Here is a 22,208-nt window from a genome sequence, read left to right on the forward strand (position 1 = left end):
TCTGCCTGGGGCCTCCGGTCGTCATGCGTATGGGAGCTGTGGGAGCGCAGCCGAGGCACGACACCAGCAGATCAGAAGGGCGGAGTTTTACACCCATTACGCACGGGGGAACAACGAGCCATGCTGCAAGGCAGTGGAGACTCAGGCCTCTGGCTCAGAGCGAACCCTTGTGCTGCAGCACTACAGGGAGCTTCCTTGCTTTGTTCCCGAGCACGGGGAGGGCCACGCGGAGCCTGTTGCCAAGCAGGACAGAACAGCGAGGGCCGGCGTGGGTGGGTGGTCTGCAGGCAAGGCTGGGCATGAATGAGCAAGGGGCCAGGAGGGAGAGTCTCTAAGAGACGAATGGAAGATTGTAGAACTACAGGATTGAGAGAGGTGAAAAACGTGAGAGGCACCCGGGGGCGTGTGGGGCAGGACATGTTCACAGCAGCCGAGTGATGTTTCGTCCTCATGCGTCTACATCAGAAAGAGTCCATGAGTCTCTCTCACTCTCACCCCCCCCCCGCAAAGGCCCACAAATCAGGACAGCAAGAGCAACTGCTCCAGATCATCTCTGGCCTTTGGACAGCTCATGCCCTTTGCTGCAAAAACACATGCAATTAAATCACAGATACCTTTGCTTTCAAAGCGATTACTGGTCCAGCTGGGATTAACAGGGTCACAATAGACCTTAATCCCGAACCAGGCTTTTTTGTAGCTACACTTGCCCCTCCCCCGACCCCAATACAAGATAGCAAAACACACAGATTCATCTCTTAAAATACACTCAAAATATTCTGGTTTCCACAGACATCAGGATAAATCAGTGGCCTGAACATGGCTGTACTATTATTGTCACTGCTTGAAAGCACTACATTGACAATGCTCTTCGAAGTATTCATTACCCTCAGAGCTCCTCTCAGCCCTGCTACCAGATTAGCATGCAGCGCTGCACAGAACGGGGTTTGATATTCAAATGATATTTCAAAGCAGTGCAGACGAAAACACATTTAAAAGACATCTAGAGAGACAGCATTTGCATCCCAGCTCAGAAAGGCAGAATCCCATTTCCAATCTTCTAATAATGGAAAATAGCATCTGAGCAAAAGGGGAGTGGATTGCCCAAAGAGGAATTCAGTACAAAGCTTTGGCTGCTATTTAGCAACACGATGGTGTTTGCAGAATCATGCAAATTTCACCTCCCCTCCTCAGATTAATTTAGTGACTCTTCTCCGCATGCAAGACTCATTTCAATTTATGGAAAATCCATTTGTATCCCCAAAGGAGACAGTGCTAATTGCAGAGGGTGAGAAAGCCAGGGGCCTGATTCTCCATCGGCTCATATGGTCAGCGACGCAGCTGGCATCCTGCCTAGAGGATGGGAAGATGCACTTGGTGTGATAGAAGTGATGAAGTCTGCAACGCAGCTGACCTGTTGTCCTGGCTGATCCCTGGTGTCCTGCTCATGGCTCTGACACTTGCTGGGTGGGCATGGTGAACTCACACCCACTCCTCGGTGCCAACCGCCCTACCAGCCCAGATGGAAGTAATTATGGAATGCAGAATATTTTGTATTAGTTAATGACTCCTGATGCCATTGAAGTTGCCCAGCACTCCAGAGGTTCAAAGCATTGTGACGCATTGGAGAACATTACCACATATTAGTCTGCGTCCCGTCTTTCTGCAGTGCCATAAATAAAGGTAGCTAGCAGGGGAGGCGGTGGTGGTAGAAAAAGAAAAGGAGGACTTTTCTCTAGAATATCCAGCGCTCTACAGAGATGCTATAATAAAGGATTCAGAGGAGCAGCCGGGTCAGTCCGTATTCGCAAAAAGAAAAGGAGGACTTTTCTCTAGAATATCCAGCGCTCTACAGAGATGCTATAATAAAGGATTCAGAGGAGCAGCCGGGTCAGTCCGTATTCGCAAAAAGAAAAGGAGGACTTTTCTCTAGAATATCCAGCGCTCTACAGAGATGCTATAATAAAGGATTCAGAGGAGCAGCCGGGTCAGTCCGTATTCGCAAAAAGAAAAGGAGGACTTTTCTCTAGAATATCCAGCGCTCTACAGAGATGCTATAATAAAGGATTCAGAGGAGCAGCCGGGTCAGTCCGTATTCGCAAAAAGAAAAGGAGGACTTTTCTCTAGAATATCCAGCGCTCTACAGAGATGCTATAATAAAGGATTCAGAGGAGCAGCCGGGTCAGTCCGTATTCGCAAAAAGAAAAGGAGGACTTGTGGCACCTTAGAGACGAACCAATTTATTTCAGCATGAGCTTTCGTGAGCTACAGCTCACTTCATCGGATGCATACTAAATAATAAAGGAGTGATCTAAAGTAAAGCTATGATGGAAAAGCTACCCACTGCCTTTGAGAACAATCTAGGAAGGAAGGGGGATGTTACTCTGCTTTGTACACTGGATTTCTCTAGGGCCAGGAGCTCTAGCCAGACAGATGGGATGTGAGTCCCCCCTGCCGCATTAGAAACCTGCAGCCCCCTGGTGTCATGTGACACTTCTGCTCCACTCCTGGCTACTGATGTCTTTGAAGTAAGTTCTTACCTAAGCAGATGTTATCAATGAGGCCACGTTTTCCATTCAGCATGCCAGACCCGAGTTATGCAACAGGAAATCCAGCTTGACATGGCCCCAATCCCACACCCTCTCCCCTCCTCCTGCCCCCCAGCACAGCATCCCTCCCCGTTTTATAGTATCATCACTTTAGTTCTACTCTGCCCAAGCTTTTGATTTTCAGGGCGCTATGGACTTTTGTATTAAACACGCCCAGTTGCCCTGTGGCCGAGGGCAGGGGGAAGCGACGGGGTTGGAGACAAAGCCATGCTTTGCGCACCGGAGAATACATCTCTCTCTCTCTCCACCTTTGGACATGGGCAGAAGTGACCCTAAATTTCAGCTAGGAGGGCAATACTCCTTAGTCCACACTCCAAAATACCTTGACAGTCACTAGCTGATTCATAGATACTAAGGTCAGAAGGCACCATTTTGATCATCTAGTCCGAACTCCTGCACAATGCAGGCCACCGAATTTCACCCACCCACTCCTGCATAAAACCTCTCACCTATGTCTGAGCTACTGAAGTCCTCAAATTGTGGTTTAAAGACTTCCAGGAGTAGAGAATCCTCCAGCAAGTGACCCGTGTCCCATGCTACAGAGGAAGGCAAAAAACCTCCAGGGCCTCTTCCAATCTGCCCTGGAGGAAAATTCCTTCCCGACCCCAAATATGGCGATCAGCTAAACCCTGAGCAAATGGGCAACATTCACCAGCCAGATACTACGGAAAATTCTTTCCTGGGTAACTCAGATCCCACCCCATCTAACATCCCCACCCCACCCCATTGCAGGATCTGCCAGTACAGCCCAGGCTGGAGAAGGCCATTAGCTTTCCAATGTCCACACTGAATTAGTGTCCTGCTGACATAAGCATACTCCTCATGCTGTCCAAAAGGACAGAGGTCATCTGCTGCTAGGCTGTCTGCTAACTGTGGCAGGTCCCCCAGCATCAGGTACGCTGGACACACTGTGAAAGTGATTTTCACAATCAGTCAGAAGCACAGGAGGATATTTATTTTTTAAAACAGGAAGTGTAGATTCTGGAACAGTTCTAAATGAAAGCATGATTATAAACAACTATGTTGGGACACAGGAACCTTTACCCTCTGCACAAGTAATGGGAGAACCTAAAAGCTTAGCATCAAAAGCAGCTGCCCTTTGATTATAACCAGCAGTTGGGTCAGAGGGGGCTACTATCCCCTACCTTTTATTTTGTGCATTTCACCTGTGCTAAACAAGTGCTGTGGCATCATTTTGCCTGATTGAGGAATGTAGCTTCCTCCTGGAATTTAAACACTAAGAACCTTGCAGCCAAAAGCACATGTGCAGATGTTCTATGTCCATATCATAGAATCATAGAATATCAGGGTTGGAAGGGACCCCAGAAGGTCATCTAGTCCAACCCCCTGCTCGAAGCAGGACCAATTCCCAGTTAAATCATCCCAGCCAGGGCTTTGTCAAGCCTGACCTTAAAAACCTCTAAGGAAGGAGATTCTACCACCTCCCTAGGTAACGCATTCCAGTGTTTCATAGTGAAAAAGTTTTTCCTAATATCCAACCTAAACCTCCCCCACTGCAACTTGAGACCATTACTCCTCGTTCTGTCATCTGCTACCATTGAGAACAGTCTAGAGCCATCCTCTTTGGAACCCCAACGTTGAGAAGCTTTGGAGAGAGTCCCATGTTGCTGCTCTGCAGCTTTGGGCTACTTCAGCTGACTGGGGCTGAGCCCAAGAAGTGGGTAGAATGCTGCTGCAGTGCCCTTGGGATGGGAGGTCATGGGCAAGCTATTCCTGTGCCTTCTCAGCTCACGCATGTTCGATGCATTGGGACAATCATCTAGGGCCTGATCTTTTCCCAGTGGAAAGATTCCCACCAACAATCGTGTGTGAACTGCATCAGGCCCCTTAATTCTTAGTTGGGTCTTGCCTCCACCCTGGCCCTTATAGGGGCCTCAGCTGGTCAGGAGAGAATTCCCCCGGCATGCACGCAGTAGGGCCACATGCATGACCCGACGCTGCCCCAGGGAGCAAGCCTGGTAGCACCCAGCACTATGGCGACCTGCTCAAACTTACACCATAGCAGTTTTGGCCCCGTACCAGCCCAGAATGCCGATGGTGCAAAGGAGGCGTGAGGCCGTCTTCACCTCTCTGCTACTCCGAAGTTGCAGCATGAGGTCTGTGCCTACTTTGTCCCTAGAACATACCTGTTACTCTGAGGACATCAGCAGTGCCAGAACATTTTTCCAGAAGTCTGAATTCAACAACAACGCAAACGGCCGGATTTAATGGGATGAAAAATTCATTTTTTGTATAAACCTCAGTACTGGGCTAACCATCGTACTGTGCAAGAGAAGTTATAACATGCTGTGATTTTCTTCTCCTCTAGCATAACTAGTAGCACCCTGAAATACTGAATTTCAGGAAAGCAACATATTGCTAGAAAGGGCTAGAATGATAAAAACACTAGAAATTCCAAAGGGAAGTCATTATCTCACAGATACAACTCTGAAGAGCCTGGCAGTGTAGTTACTGCTTAGTGAATCCACTGGAGTTTCACTTCATTGCTCTTTCTAGCAGCAACTTCAGCTTGTAGGACATGCTGAGCTGCTGGGCAAAATGTTAAGAAGCAGATAAGTGCCTATGTCACTTTGAAAAATGAAGTGTTACCCATTCTCTAACTGAGGCCTGACGTGGACCGTGAGTACATACGAGGCCTCTGAACTAGGAGCACGCTGGGCATCTTAATACCGAAGGAAACCAGAATTGCTCTACTGTTCTGAACCGATCCTGCAGTGCCCTTTGTCTTTAGTGGGTCTGGGAACCAGTGCATCACACATAGGCCTCAGCTGAGCAGGGCACTTCAGCACACGCTTTAGGGCTTCACCGAGTCAGGAACTTATTTTCTGCTCTTCCTAGACTGAGACATGCCAGTGTTGTTAGGATATAGATATTCAGGCCTGTCTGTAAAGGCCTGTACTCTAAGAAAGTAGGTATATGATTATTATTTAGCTGGTTATAGAGGTATAAAAGAAAGAATTAAAATTGCTGTTTGCATGTGTAAGGGCTTTTTTTTTTTACTGAGACAGTCTGAGACAGTCTGTTTTTAAGCTACGGCCTTTGGCGAACCAGTGGGAGCAGCCATAAACTGGGTAAAGTATGGTTACATTCTTACATTTCAAACTAGTTAGATTGAAATAAGGCAATCTGGGGCTGTTAGAAAGGTGGCTTGATTTATTACCTTCAGAGAAAGGGAAGAGCCTAGAAAATGTAAAAGGAAATTTAGTTTAATAGTTTTTGTTTGATAAGAACTTTACTTAATAAACACAGTTGGGAAACCCTTATGTTTTTATAGATGTAGTTGTAAAATTTTTACTTTTGTATTGTTTTGTTATTATAGTTTTTACTTTGTTGTTGTTTATTTGCATGGTTTTGTCTGGTTTTGTAATTGTTTTTGTTTGCTGTATAGTTAATTTTGTTGGGTGTAAACTAATGTAGGTGGTGGAATATAATTGGGTTAGCTAATTACGTTACATATAGCTAAGAATATTACTATATAAATTAGGGGAAAACAGGAAGTAAATTGGGATTCGAAAATAAGGAAAAAAACTGATTTAAGCTTGCTGGAAGGTCACCCCAATAAACATCAAATTGTTTGTACCTTCGGACTTAGGGTATTGTTGCTCTCTGTTTATGCAAGAAGGACTAGGGATGTGAGAGGGTGAAGGAATAAGCCCCCTAACAAGTGTCTTTTCTGATTTTGACATCATCTTTGCAGGGGAGGTTGTGAAAGAGTTATCTATTTGAGTGGATGGCCTAGGTTCTGAAGACTGTCCCTTTTCCCCCTCAGGCATTACTGCTAATGCTAGATGAAAAATTGATTATTATCAAGAAGCCTGGATGATGACACGAAGTTCACTTTTTTGCCTCATCAACTTAGAGAGTCGAATGCCCAGGCCCAAGATGTGCGATCATCTACTCTGATCTCCTGCATAATACAGGCCAGAGAACTCCCTCAGAATAATTCCTTATGGAACTAGAGCCGAGCTTTTTCAGAACAGTCAATCTTGATTTAAAAATAGCTGGTGAAAGAGCATCTACCACAACGCTTGGTAAATTCTTTCAGTGGTTAATAACTCTCTCTGTTAAAATTTTACCCCTTATTTCCAGTCTGAATTTGTCTAGCTTCAGCTTCCAACCATTGGATCATGTTCGACCTTCTCTGCTAGGCCCACTGAGGAATATTTTCCCCCATGTAGGTATTTATAGACTAATCAAGTCAACCTTCTCTTTATGAAGCTAAATACACCGAGCTCTTTGAGTCCATCACTATAAGGCACAGTTTCTAAAACTTCCATCATTTTTGTGGCTCTTCCACAAATTTATCATTCATATCATCCAATTTATCAACCTCCTTCTTGAACTGCGGACACCAGAACTGGACACAGGATTCCAGCAGCACCGGCACGCACCATTGCCAGATACAGAGATTAAAAAAAAAATTCTCTCCACCCTTACTCAAGAATCCTGTTTGTGCATCCAAGGATTGCACTTGCCCTTTTGGCCATCACATAGCACTGGGAGGGCATGTTCAATTGATTATTCACCATGACCCCAGAGTCCTTCCTTTCCAGGAGAGAGTTCCCCCATCTTGTAAATACAGCCTACACTCTGTTCCTAGATACATCCATTTGCATTTCGGTGTATTAAAACAAATTGTTTGCTTGAGCCCCGCTTAACAAGCGATCCAGATGGCTCTGAATCAGCAACCCCTTCTCTTCATTATTTACCACTCCCCCAATCTGCGTGTCACCTGCAAACTTTACCACTCACTGTTTTGAGAAGTACTTCCATTCCAAACTATTTATAGGTCGCTAGTTTTGCACATTGCTCCTTCACTTTTGGAAAGTCATTTTTCTTGACTTTAGGATTAGAGAAGCCTTTATTCCTTTTCCAAACCAAAAAACAATTTCGAAGTGAAATGTGAGATCAGAGCTTAATCCAAGAGGTGGTTCTTGTGAGCAGATACTGGACAGAAAAGAAAGATCATATCAATGGACACAAGAGAAATCACCATTTTTTAAATTTTAAAAAAATATTACCCCTGAATTCTCATGCCTTGAGTCTTTCCTTAGATCAAGCTCTAGAAGCACAGGAGGATTATACATCTAAAACTCTGATTTCTGAAGAGGTGTCCACTTTCTCTAGGATGCGATCCCATCTTTTATCAATAGGATCTTTCACAGTCAAAAACCTTAAGTGTACTGAAGCCTTCAAGCAGAAGGCTGGGGTTGGTGCTAGCGACCCAAGAGATTTAAGACTCTTTGGGAGCAGTAGGTTTTTGCAACTAGCAATTCTCACTGTTATTTCATTATCTTGTGAATACTCAGACAGAGAGCGTTTTCATCCTTTCCTTCTTACTTAGGTGAGGCACAGCCCTTTAGAGCCAAAGACAATGAGTCCAAAGTAAAACCCATTTAACTATTACAGTTCTTCAATGCAATAAAGCAAACTATAAGAGCTCCTGAAGCATTTAAGAAGATGAGTAAATATAGTATTTCAGTCTTATAAAGAGTCCGTTTACATCCATTAAACAGAACTACACACATTGAAAACAGGCTGTTTCTAAGACAAAATCATCACCACCTTCTTAACCCCATAGAGCAGTGGTTTTCAAACTGTGGGTTATGAGAGCTCTGGTCAGTACCACCGACCGGGCCGTTAAAAGTCCCATTGGAGGTGCTGCCGGGCTAAGGCAGGGTAGATCCTACCTGTTCTGATACTGCGCTGTGCCCTGGAAGTAGCCAGCAGCATGTCTGGCTCCTAGACGGGGGCACACGGGGCTCTGCAAGCTGCCCCAGCACTGGCTCCGCACTCCCATTGGCCGGTTCCCAGCCAATGGGAGCTGGGGGGCAGTACCTGCGGATGGGAGCTGGGTGGAGCCACCTGCGCGCCTCCGCCTAGAAGCCAGACCTGCTGCTGGCTGCTTCCGGGGCGCAGGGCAGTCCGCAGTGCCAGGACAGGCAGAAAGTCTGCCTTAGCACCCCCGCTGCACCGCTGACTGGGAGCTGCCTGAGGTAAGCCTGTGCCCGAATCCTCTGCCCCAGCCCTGAGCACCCCAAACCCCTCATCCCCAGCCCCACCCCAGAATCTGCACCCCCAGATCAGAGCCCTGACCCCCTCCTGCACCCCTGCCCCCTCCCACACCCTGAACCCCTCATTCCCGGCCCCACCCCACAGCCGTCACCTGTGTACCCCTACCCTCTGCCCCAGCCCTGAGCCCCTCCCACACCCCAAGCCCCTCATCCCCAGCTCCATTGGGTTGCAGGTATCGACCATTTTTTTCAACTGGGTCACCAGAAAAAAAAGTTTGAAAACCACTGCCAGAGAACCTTCTACCTTCCCACCTCCACGCTCACACAACTTCCCCAGTCAGCAAAGTCATGCAGCACATCCTAATGTCACCAAATCCAGGTCTAGAGGAACCACAGGGAGGAATGTACAGTCCAGGGCCAAACCCCCCTGCCACGAGGATGTCTTGCCACCAACTCTGTCCCATTTATAGCAAGAGGGGCTGTTCGCTGGAGCAACTCAGATGATCCAAACTGCCCCAGCAGCACACTGGAAAAGACGCAATCTTTGAGGTATCCGAAGTATTTAGGGCTTTCAAAGTCAAGTCAGCATCTTATACTTCACCTGGAAATGCGGTAGCCAGCACAGATCACAGCAGCAGCAAAAACTCTATCCAGTTTACCACTCAGGATACGTCCTCCCCGCGCTTAGTCTGGACTGTTACGCCCCTCACTCCCCACCCCTCTGTCCACACATAAAACCCCTTTCACCTGAGTTTGGTGGTGCTTTAAACTTGGGCAAACTGGCCTGGCTGGAGCATGGTGCCACTTACGCTCTGATTGGCAACGTACCCACTTTACAGCAAGGGCGCAGGCTAAATCACTCAGTGCTGATAGTCCTCCAATGCCTTCCCACAATTCCCCCACGTGGCCAGAAGGACAGACACCTAGTCCACAATTCACCGGGGGAGGGGGGATGGGGATCAGAGCAGCACAAAGAACCATGGGATATGTCCCCAGAAGTCCTAGCAACGCACCCGGCGAGCGCAGCACCAGTGAGGAGGACCCAGTAACTTGGGCAGGGCCTTGCAATGTGGCTGCTCACATCCAGGCTAGGCTAACCCGGTGGCCCAGACTGCGGTGCCCATGGCCCGAGTAAGCTGGGAACGCAGACCTTTAGCCAGAGTGGTTTTTGCAGAGCTCAGGTGGCAGGTGACTTTTTAAGTCCTGTTTACTTCGAGCTGGATCTGTTTTAACCAGAAAGCTTCAGCCGAAATTTTCAGCAGATTAGTGATTCCGGGTCCCTCGGTCAGCATGCCTTGAAAAATCAGACATCCCAAAACAGAACGCCGGCCCAAGGTGCCTCTAGCTGGGACCCAAAAGCTCCTAGCCGTCACTTTTCAATGTTTGGGATTCAGTCTTCGACAGCTGGGATAACAGCAGGCAATAGACTCTCTGAGCTATAAACCCTTCCAGTGGTTCTGAACTCTTCTAAAGTTACATAAGACTGTTCCGATCTCTCCTGCCATCCTCCTAATTGGGTTCCTGGCTTCGTTTTGTACGCTTCTTTGCACGTGTGAGCTGTGCGCACAGTTCACAGGGATCAGGAAACTTCTATGTAACTAAGAATTATTTAAAAAAAACAACCCACACTGGCGAGGGTTGGACGACCCTGCTCCAAGCGAACTGCCTGTGTAACGTCTCACTTTCTGGATCAGGACTTTAAAAAAAGCTACATTCAAAAAGCAAGACAAACCTAGTTATTTTTAGAGGAAGCTCAATAATTCCCCAAGAGGCCAGGGATTCTGGTACCCCTAGGAAATAAGTAAAGGGAAAAATACATCTGCTGAACATCTGCGAGGGCCCACATTGAGGAACAGAATTTGGCCTGAAGGAAAGAACTGATTGCAAGTATATCCCTGTAAGATTGCAGAAAGATGGGAGCCCATGGATTTTTTCAAACCCTCTCTCTTCCATTTTTAGATGCTCATTTGCCTGAAAACCTCACCCTCAATTTTGAATGAAGAATTCCCTCAGCAGCAAAGAGGGGGGTAAAACCCCCAAACCTGTTTTTGCTTTTGAAGCAGAAGAGAGTCTGGGAGAGCTCTGGGGAATGGTCATGATCACCAGACAGTGCTGAAGTTAGGGATGGGTTAAACTGGCCTGTCAATGGGAAACAGAGGTTCATCTTGGCATTCTTCCATCCTACATCTGTTCCCTTTGGACTAATGGTTTGATCTCACAGTACTGCCCCGCACCTAACAATATTTCTCTTTTCAGCTATAAAAATAGCTCACGGCCCTTGAGTAGCCTGCCCCATTTGGCTTTCCACATCAAGGATTTTGTCTGAATTCCTTTCTACCTGTCCCTTCCTTAAAGTAGACTTTGTGTTTCTTTGTTCTTTTATTACATACCAGGTTTTTTTTAAAAAATGCATCCATATCCTTTTCCTTTTGAGCAGAGGCCTTCTCAGCAAGAACACTTCTTAAGGGTTGCTTTTCCTTTGAGTAAGAGCTTGTGCATTGAAGCTTTTCAATGATCTCGAGGCAGTTCAGCATTTGGGATGCCATTTTCCATTCCTATCAATGCCCTTCTGTACAAAGGTGAACGGAACTTCGTGTCCCAGTCACAGGCCCACTCCCACAGGCTCAAGCAAGATTGTTGCCTGCACGTAAAGACCCAACTGGAGGAACGCCATAAGCAGGTATGAAGAGGATCCTTTCTCTGGTGGATGGCAATTTAAATTGCTGTCTAAACAGGTAGTTAAGTAAAAGGCAGATGGAGTGCCTGCCATGGCCGATTTTTAAGAGCAGGTTGGACAAACACCTGTTAGGGATGGTCTAGGTAATACTTAGCCCTACCTTGAGGCCAGGGGACTGGACTAGATGATCTCTCAAGGTCCCTTCCAGTCCTATGATGCTATGATGTAAAAAAAAATAAAATAAATAAAGTAGCACCTGTACTCGAAGTAACAAAAAGCTGATATATTAAGCAAAGGGAAGTAAGGCCTTTCAGTCTCTTGGGAAGCATAGAGAGGAAGCGCAGGGGCAGAATATTCTCTCATTGACTGGAGAAGAATGGAACATACATGGCTGGGAGCAGAGATGGGGGCAAGACGACACCAGGTTTCTGCATGAATGAGAATCCTGGCCTATGCAAAACGCTTCCCCCTACTCCTCTTCATTCTCATTCTCCCCACTGAGGCGAACGGTCCATGCCAGTAGTAACTGACTGATGTTTTGCTACTTCTGCGTAGTCAGGGGTGTTAGGAACTGCACAACTGAGCAAGGAGACGCCCTGGCTCAAGTGGACAATAAAGAGTCTTGAAAACGCCTGTTGCAGATCTGAGCTAGTTCCTAGGCAAAGCCTCTCCACGTTCCTCTCCACAGCCTGCATCTCTGCTAGACTTCGTAAGTTATCAAAGCAGAAGGGGACGCTACAGCTTTAAGCCACTTCAGCTAAAAATGTTGCTCCTGTCAGAAATCTTCATCCACGGAGAAGAGGGATGCGCCTGGCAGCTCTCCGTCACCCTAACAATAGAGCAGCAGAGCTGGAATGGTGTGGCAGGAAGGAAAGAAAACTTGAAAACCCGATTCCCAGCCTTCCCCCACCTCCATGCACCACAATATATAACCCTGTGCAGGAGTCAGGAACCCAGCATCTTTCTTGGACCTCATCCTAGCTTCAGTCCCCTCCCTCACCCACACAGCATTTGCCATCCTTGCTTTGTCCTTGTTTAAGCCTAAAATTTTCCATTTAATATAATTTCTTGTCCACCTGCCGCTTCTCTTCCTGTCGGCTGGCTTCTGTACAGACTCTGCATGGCTGCTAGTTTAAACTACGGGAACTTAGTTATCAAAACTTTAACATGGCAGATTATGGGATGATTTACAAAGGATCAAAGTGGCAATTTAAATACGTCTAAACCCGTCTCTCTGTCACAGCAAGCTCTCGTTCGACAGCACTATTTTAAGTTTTCCTCAAACAATGTTATGAGCAACTTTCACTGTGAAGTTACAACAAAGAACATACCTGAATTTGAGGAAACCTTGACTGAGCTATTCAAAGCAATCCAGGGGATTTAGTCAGGGATTGGTCCTGCTTTGAGCAGGGGGTTGGACTAGACGACCTCCTGAGGTCCCTTCCAACACTGATAGTCTATGATTCTATGATACATCAGACTTAAAAGCTGATGTTTCAAAATGCTCTAAACGGTTTTGAAAAGTTCAACCCTAATTTTATGATTTATTCACTTTTAATTAGTTCATTAGGCAGCTCCCATGATCATATGAATTCTAGTAAAACTCAAAGTTTCTCTCTTTGGGGTCCAATATTTTCCCATTCTCCATAGGGATATCAAAATTAGGTAGGAGTTTTGAAAAGAGCTTTTTCAATTCTATCAGAGGGAACAGTCACAAATGAAACCCTGCACATGCTAGATTGGGGGAGCCATTACTCAACTACGTCCTTTCTTCATGATAAAGAACAAAGTTTACACCGGTTTCAGAGTAACAGCCGTGTTAGTCTGTATTCGCAAAAAGAAAAGGAGTACTTGTGGCACCTTAGAGACTAACCAATTTATTTGAGCATAAGCTTTCGTGAGCTACAGCTCACTTCATCGGATGCATTCATCCGATGAAGTGAGCTAAAGTTTACACCTAATCCTCAACATTCACCACTCCTATTAAATGACAAAGATGTGAGTTATTACACATTTCGACCCATTTTGTCTACGAATAATTTAGTTCCTAAGCCTGAAACCACCAAGAGAAGCTTTTGCTATTCAATAGTGAAGTTTCCATTTTAAAAATGTGATTTGATGTTGCCTAGTTATCTGCTTTTGTGAAAGACACCATTTCAAGGACAAGGAGTGCCGCAAAGCTTGTCTAAAATACAAGCCCTGAACGTTTTTGGCTTGTTTCCTCTGAACCACAGAGATCTGCTCTGCGACAACAAATTTTCAGTGAGATTTTCTAAGGGCATCTAAGCGAGAATCACAGGATTCAAGTTTCCCCTGAATGCAAACAGAAGTTTATTAGAACATTGCTGGATAAGCCATATTTTCAGATGTTCTGTATGACTAACATGACTACCCCTGTATGACTAACATGGCTACCCCTGTATGACTAACATGGCTACCCCTCTGATACTGTACGAGTACTCCATTGTTCAGAATGAGCCACCTAAATTCAAGCTGCTACAATCACATGATCTACCTAATATGCTTAAATGATGTTCAGGGAAAGGGAAACTGCAAACAGGTTCCTGATTAAAAATAACCAGCAGGAAAATCTTGATTAAAAAACAGGCTTTTTAAAATCCTGTATAAGTGAAGATGCAGAATTCCCTCTTCCCAGTTGCAATCTTTATAAGAAGCCTTTGCAAGAGCAAGAGGTTTTTAATTGACAGTTAACCAGTGTATTCCAGTACAGGAGTTGTTTTTAATTTCTTGCTATAAGCCAGTTTGTTGTGTCTGATTACAAGCGGTCACATAAAGCCTCCAAACAGCTGTTGATGCCCAACAAACTTTTAAAACTCTTTTTGTTTTAAGTTGCTTCACCTCCATGACTAGGAGCTCTTCACGATATTTCTTAAAGTACATATTTATTCCTGGCTTCAGAGGAGAATTAAACTCCCCATTTTAGCACCGATGACCACTTTAAAGCCAAAGAGTACTGAAGCTAGGGGAACAATTGCCAATTACTTCAATGGGCTTTGGACCAGCTACTTTTAAAATAAAACACACACGTCTACGTATCTGCCTAAAATCCTAGAGAGGCTCTGAACATATAGTGTCCACCACTCAACGAGAGAAGGATTGTGAAGTGCCTCTATAGCTATGTAACCATAAATGCCCCACCCTCCAATCTGGAGATACAGCTTCATTTGCATTTTGATTAACATTTTAAACTGTGGAACAGAGAGCATGTTTCACTGCAGCTATGGTGCAGTGCCCCACTATGCTTTACGATCACGATAATTCCCTATGCTGTTAGGGAATAGAAGATTTATAAATTGCCCGAGCAGTTAAGTCGTTTTCACTGACCTCCACTGAGAGGCAAAGCGGTCTATTGGATACTGCAGTGGAAGGAATGTCAGGAGACCTGGGTTGGATTACCAGGTAGCCACTGTCCTGGTGTGTGACTTGGACACGTCATTTCACCTCTCTGTGTCTCCTTTCTATGTTAGCTATTCAGGGTAAGGACTCTCTCTATGAGTATGTACAGCACCTAGCACACTGGGCCCCTGATCCCACTTGGAGATTTCTAGGCCCTGCTGTAATAGGAATACAGTGAAGGATGGCCAGTTTCCCATCAAAATGCGCTGCAAAAAACCCACACATTCAGATGTACTTTCATTTGTATGGACTGTTTACAAAGAATTGCATTCCTGCTTCTACCCCCAATTCAGAACACATTTCTTAATAGATTAAGAACCTCTCTGGCAGGCTGAGTACTCACCGCCATTAGCTCCTTCTGGAAAGATTTCCTCTCCTTGTTCTCAGTATTATTGCAGTCTTCTTTCAGCTTCTCCAGCACCGAGGCTACCCGTTCCGACTCGCTGTCCAGTTCCGCTCGACAGAAGAAAGTGAGCGGCAAGTTCACGTATCCCAAGGCGTCTGCGAACGAGCGCCAGCTGCTGATGTTCTCCATAAGCAGAGTCCTGACTGAGGCGTAGATGTAGGTCAGAAATTTGCAAGGCCTCAGGATTTGCTCAAGCAGTGCACTGGTGGTGAGATCAGGTCCAGAAAAATAGCAGGGCTTGACTTTCCCAACCACTAGCACGTTTTTGGCATGAACAAGGCCAATTTTTCCTTGGTAGTAGCCAATGTACCATTCCTTGGTCCACAGCTGGCCTTTCAGTTTGATCTTCTCTTCACTGAGCAGCGCGATGACATCTCCTTTCTTATATTCCAGTAAATAATGGTTCTTGTTTTGGCGCACTACAGTTTTAAGCAGTTTGCCATACTTCAGGCTCGCAACCGGCCGCTCCTGAAAGGCAGGATATTTGCTAGTGGCAGCCAGGGAGGACAGAATGATCTTCCCAACCTCATTCTTCTTGAGGAACCTTCTCTGCCCAGTGGACTTGATGGCACTTTTAGGAGGTGGCTGTGGTGTTTGCACGCAGAACTGGGTCAATATGGCGTCCTTGTCATCCTTGACCTGTATCCTCAATGTGAAGTCCGAGAGCTCATTGAAGTCATGGGACATGATTGGGAAGATGAGGCGGCTGACTTTCCCCAGCTTCATCTGGAAGCCTCTGACGATTTTGGCTTGTTCGCTGGCCTTCACCTCGTAATTAGTCATGTTGGAAAACATGCAGAGTTTCAGGTCCTGCGGCCGGGCCAGAGTGAACTGGTGCTTGCCCCACAGCTGCAGGGCCACGGGTGCCACACCGTGGATTTGCCGCGTAACCTCGGTCACTAAGAGAGTCTTTGGCGCACACTCGTGTCCAAAAATAGCCACGATGGTTTTAAAAGAAGGATGTATGTGTTTGGGGCCATAGACACCCACTGTGATCTTTTTACTGATGTAGTCCCAGACCGTGTAAGGATAGATGACGTTCTGTCCTTGGGCCACAACAGCTATGTACATACAAGGTTCCAGGTTATCCAGTTGCACCTGTATCGTGTCTCCATAGGAATAGCTGAGTTGCATTGGCGTATAGGGTCCTTCTTTTGTGTCACTCCGCAGGCACTGTAGTCCCACCAAGCTCTGACTCACGATGTCATTCTTGACCTCCGCCGACACTTTCATCTCCAACATGATGAACGTTTTTACCTCCAAGTTGCTCAGTTTAATCTCCAGCACCGGGCTTATGGTGCTGCATTTGTCACTGTTGAGCTCCAGGGGCGGGTCTAACAGGGCTTTCATGGAGATCTGCTGCGTTTCCCCCGGCAAGACGTGACCTTCTGGCACATGGATGCTGATGTTAGTATCTGGGAGCTGAACTGCTCCACCAGAACTATCCAGCTTGCAGACGATGTTGGTCTCCACAGGTTGCGTCTGACCCCAGCCAGGGTTCTGGCCAAGCAAGTCCAGGTCGTGGCACGACCGTGCCAGCTTCCTGTGGTTCAGCCAGGCAGTTCTAAAATCTTCCCTGCTCTGGAACTGCTCTGGGGTAGGAGATTTTAATCCAGTAAAAAACCCCGATGATGTTGGTATTTCCGATTTTGCCTGAAGGACAGACAGCTCCGACAAACTGTACGAGCGTTTACTTCTGAAGAAGGGATTGTCCCGCCTCACAGGCTGTTCAAACTCCAATCCATTTGTGGATGGAAGTTCAGCAAAGATGTTACCTATGCTGCTGTTCATTGCAGAACCGGCCCCTGTAAACAGAGGAGCTGCCGTGTCAAACAGCAGTAAGTCCACAGTGGTTTTGGGGGTGCACTCTTTGTCTGAGCTGGGTGTTATTTGCAAGTTTCCATTCAGAAACGGGTTGGTTTGGACCCCGTTTAAGAAAGGGTTGTTACTGTAGCTGTTGGCAGAGTTTCTCTTTACGTCAGTCCACTCTCCAAGCAGATCTAGCTCTCTGACTCCTTCGTCAGGGCTTTCAAGCAGATTGTCTATCATGCCACTGTCAGTGAAGGATGAGTTGCGGTAGTTTACAGGCTGGACGTAGGAGGAAGGTATGTAACCCATTTCTGTGGTATTGTGAGCATACCACCACTCGCCTCCTGAGGTATCCAAGACATAGAGGTGGTCACCCTTGGAGAACTTTAAGGTTGTGAAGTTAGTTGGGCAATAGTCTTTGATTGCTACAACTTCCTTTGCATTTACAAAAGGCGTGGGATTGTCTACCAGCAAGGCACTAGGAGAAGGCACTGCAAAGTGAAAAGAAACAAGTGTCACAAGCAACCTGCAGAAGTCATAACACTTATTTACTAAACCTTCATCTTGGAAAAGCAATTCAATTTCTTTGACCAGTGAAGGCCAAACAAGTTTTATCATATCATCTGATTATTTTACTTTTTAATCTCTTTAAAAATTTACCCACCCAGTACTTCGGATGCTTTGATATGTAGTGAGAGAGAGCTTCTGCCCTAAAGATCTTACAATCTAAAGAGACCAGACAGCCCAAGGGCTGAAGGGAAACCAGAGATGTGACTTGGCCAACATCACCCAGCAGCCCAGTGGCAGAATCGGGACCAGAACCCAGGACTCCTGATTCCCAGTCCAGTATTTTACCAACTAGACCACACTACCTCCCCTTTCAATTAAGGTCCTCACAACCTCTTGCTTGGGAGAATTTGGCACTCCATGCTCTTAAGTCAGTGCGCAGAAAGAAGGAAAAGGCTCTGATAAATGGCACATAAAGCAGATGATTTAATGGGGCTCAAGACAAGCTCTTGAGCTTACATGGAACTCTTCCTCAGGTCTCTGATGATCAAGAATGATGTAAACAAAATACAAACCTTCTAAAATTCCTGTTCCCCTGAACTGAGAGTGTGGAAGGAGACTTTTTTTTTATTAAACAAAAGATTTTAGGATTTATTCACAAGGACAGATACCGACAGACTAAAAATCAATCCTTCAACTAGTCCTCTGATCCAGCACAACCAACTCATATTGGTCTTCAAACACGTACTCAAGTCCTCATTGATGTCAGTGTGCTTTTCTCAATTGAAGTGCTAGTCACTTGTTACAGAGTTCCATGCTTTTTTTGTGTGTGTTCCGACCAAAATCAGCGTGTTGTCAGCTTTCCCCTCCCCTTCCCCAAGGTTTGCATTTCAAGGCTATTTAACAAAAATTAACTCCGTGTTCAAAGAGAGGTCCATGTAATGGGTCCTCCCAAAATAAACACTGCAGCTTACCACTGCTGTATTATCAAGAATGAACCAGTGTTTCCAAACTCATTTCCAGGGTAGTCTTCAACTGCAGGCCAAACTGCACAGTATTTTGCCACACTAACAGAGCTCCTGATACAAACCTAAAGCAATACAATATAGCCCACAGATAGGCAGCCTTGCGTCAGCTTTTTGCATCCACAGTTAGACCGTGTTTGCTGCAATAAATGCTAAAGTAAAACTTAGATCGGTCACCAGCATTCAAACATTTGTTATCTTGCTAGACAAACCAAAGATTTATGCCTAAGGGAAAAAAAGTCCACTTTTGTAAGTATACTCAGCCAAAAAAAAAAAAAAAATAGGGGCTAATATCTATTTTTTAAAAATTGTTCAAACTGGATTATCCCAGTATCAAGGCTGAGGCAGAATCAAGACCCTGCCGCTCAAAATAAAAGGGTAATAAAAGTGACTCCCAGATTCATGTATGCATAAAGCCACTAGCCCAATGTAATTCTATGCTGCCTGAATATAAACGGTTTCAAAGACAGAGAAGACACTTGAAAGGTTATTTTGATAAGCCATATTTTGCAACATGATGCTGTTATATCAGCAAAGAATTCAAAAAGTAAAGCTCACAAAAGGTCTTTAAACACCTCTGCTAGCTCTTTGCTATTGCAGCACATATGCTATACAATATTACACACTGACCTGATGCTCCCTGAAGTAACGTAGGCACAAAAAGGAAACATGGTTGAAATTTAAATGTTTGTTTTCTTTGAGAGCCTTAGGGATCCCCTTTGCTTTCTGCTGTTGCCTTGTGCTACCCTAGACGGGAGAACATCATACTTTAAATACAAAAATGTAGCCCCGCTACTGTAATTCTAGAAACTTGATAAAGTTTAAGGACTCAAAACTCCTGCAAAGATGGGGCTTGACACTATAAGCCAATGCCAAAGAGCTGTTACTATTGCTGAAAATTCCAGATGACAAGCCATGATCAACTTAAAGATCTCAGAGTGTTTTTTAACTATGGGAAATGAAACTTACGGGGATTTTCTTGCCCTTCAACCAAGGAGAAATGCCACTTTTGAAATAAAATATTAAGGAAAAAAACAAAGGAGCAATATGCCTATGTTCCTATCTACTTATGACTGGGAATGGTTTATGTCCAAGTTCTATGCCATATTCTTTGAGCTTTAAGGAGCTGTGGGAGTTGGTTCCCTTAATGAATACACTGTACTAGGTGAAAACCCCCTGTGACAGTACAGTTATGTGGGTAAAAAAGCCAAACATGTCTCAGAACTGACAAACTGGACGGTAACAGCCTGCGAATCCCAGGGATGACCGAGCCTGGTGACGTTCGGAACAAAAAGAGCCCTCACCCGGGCTTGCAGTTGTTTCCAGCACTCCCCACCTGACTCAGACGTTCCAGGCTTCAGAGTCACACAGACAGTGACAAGGTAGGTGAGGAAATATCTAGACTGCACACACACAGTGACAATTCTGGAATCTTAATTTGAGGACAGGGATCTTAGCCCTCCACTTTGCAAAGTCCATTTATTTACTGACTGTAACAACAAGGAGAGAAGGAATGACAGCTTTATCCAGTGCCGCTGGGCAGAAAGCAATGCTTTGACCAGAGCATTTCCCACTCCGTCAGAAACAGGAAGAGGGGAGAGGAGAGAGAGGGAGGGTGCATGCGGGGGCGGGAGGGGAATTAACTGTCCCCAACCCACATTTATTGTCAGTGAGACATGTAAACCCTCTGTGAAATCTTTCTGGCATCCCGCTATGAAGCAGCCATTAACTCAATTAAATGCCGTGAAACCTGTGTGAGGTGCAGCCATCGCTCTGGGTTACTAGCTACTTCTCTATCTGGCACCAATTCTCCCAGCGCAGCTGTGCTGTCCCTGGTCTCAGGTAGTTAACTGAGCCGCCATGACTTCGTGACTTGGCCACCCAGCTCTAAACAGAGGCCGGGGTTTGCTCTGTTAATTCCACTAACGTCACTAGATACTAGCCATAGTCTTTTCTCTAGATCACTTCTGGCTATGAAGCAGCCGCTGAGTATCTAAATCAACTGCTCTGTAGAGACCCGATCCTGCAGGGTGCTGGGCATCCACACACCAATCCAGCCAAACTTTTAAGCATGTGCTTCACTGTAAGTGTGGGAGGCCTGGTCTTCACTACGTAAAGAGCTGTCTTCTGAACTTGTGTTAGCTAACAGGGGAACCCTAGTGAAGACAAGGCAGGTTTAACATGAGTTAGGAAGTTGAGGTAAACTCTAGGCCCCCCCATACTCCATCTTGACCTGCTAACTCGTTTTTAAACTACCTTGTCTTCACCAGGATTTCACCTGCGCTTAGTTACCAGCTGTTAGCTCTCAGAGGTAGGTAGCAGAACAGAGGAAAGCAACACACTCTTGGGACGGGCAGCGGCACGTTTGCAGAATGTGGCAAGTGCCATCCGGGACACCTCGGTGCTCCACCCTCATGGGACGGACCCAGGAGCTCTGCATTGGCATTACCTTCCCCTTCTGGCACAGGAGGAAAAGCCCCCGCCATGAAGATCTCCTAAGCCGCGTAGGAGTCATGCTGTGCTCCTGCACAGTTTAGGAGCAGTGCACAGCTCCACATCCTCCAGCCACCCCCCCTTGCCCTCCGGCACGCCCGCTGGGCGGCAGGGCTGGCTGAATAGAAGAAAAAAAGTGTAAAGAAGCTGTGAATGTTGCTCACAGTCCCCCCCACCCAATTCAAGAATTTGACAGACAACTTGGTCTACTGGCTTCCCAATGCAAATGGACCTTGCCACGCACAAAACCTCTGACCCAGATGGAGCCTATTCCTCTGCTACAGTATACAAATCGCACGCAGACATTAGTTTTTCAGAATGATCTGGAACTCAGTTAATATTGCAATCATTCCCGCAATGCTGCTAGGAGTCTGAACACATGCAGGGTCATGTGGGTAACTCCCTGAATGCTCTGCTCCAGGAGGGCACTGCAGCTAGATGGAGATTAATACCACTATTAATTTCCAATGTGGAACTGTATCAAATGTCTTACTGAGATCCAGGTAGATTAGATCTACTGCATTTCCTTTCTCTACAAAAATCTTCTCAAAGATAGTGATCAGGTTGGCCTGGCATGGTCAACCTTTTGTAAAACAGTGTTGTATTTTATCCCAATTACCGTTCACCACTGTGTCCTCAACTACTTTCTGTTTCAAAATTTGTTTTAAGACCTTGCATACAATTGAGGTCAAACTAACAGGCCTGTAGTTTCCTGGATCACTTTCCCCCACCTTTCTTAAAAATAGGTCCTGTATTAATAATTCTCCAGTCACAGGGTACAACCCCCAGAGTTTTCAGATTCATTAAAAATCCTTGCTATTGGACTTGCAGTTTCACGTGCCAGTTCCTTTAACAGTCTTGGATGGAGATTAATGGGACCAAACCGGGGGGCCCAGATAAACTGTTTGACTTTGACTCCCTCCTCATATGTGGTAATTTCTACTTCATATCCTCATTACCATTAGCCACCCTGTCACTACCCCAAGCTCTTCATTAGCCTCATTAAAAACTGAGGCAATATATTCATTTTGGTGTTGGGCCATGCCTAGATGATCTTTAATCTCCACCCCATCCTCAGTGTTTAGCAGTCCCACTTCTTTGTGTTTTCTTTTCACAGAACCTTTTACTATTGGTTTTAATTCCCATTGCAAAATCTAACTCTGTTTGGCTTTTGACAGTTCTCACTTTCCCCTACACTTTCTGACCTCCAAGAAGTAGCTTTCCTTGCGGATC

The 22,208-nt window shown here is 45.8% G+C and overlaps 1 protein-coding gene across 8 annotated transcripts in view; it reads right to left on the reverse strand.

The window, feature by feature from the left end:
- SH3BP4 (SH3 domain binding protein 4) overlaps positions 1 to 22,208 on the reverse strand; it is a 138,246-nt gene that overhangs the window by 16,227 nt on the left and 99,811 nt on the right. For all 8 annotated transcript variants that reach the window (XM_073306872.1, XM_073306873.1, XM_073306875.1 and 5 more), the window contains one exon: positions 15,079 to 17,441. In XM_073306872.1, the coding sequence (XP_073162973.1) occupies positions 15,079 to 17,441 (2,363 nt within the window). The remainder of the gene's footprint in view (positions 1 to 15,078; positions 17,442 to 22,208) is intronic.

This window comes from Lepidochelys kempii, chromosome 11 (genome assembly GCF_965140285.1).
Source record: "Lepidochelys kempii isolate rLepKem1 chromosome 11, rLepKem1.hap1, whole genome shotgun sequence".
Classification (NCBI taxonomy): Eukaryota; Metazoa; Chordata; order Testudines; family Cheloniidae; genus Lepidochelys; species Lepidochelys kempii.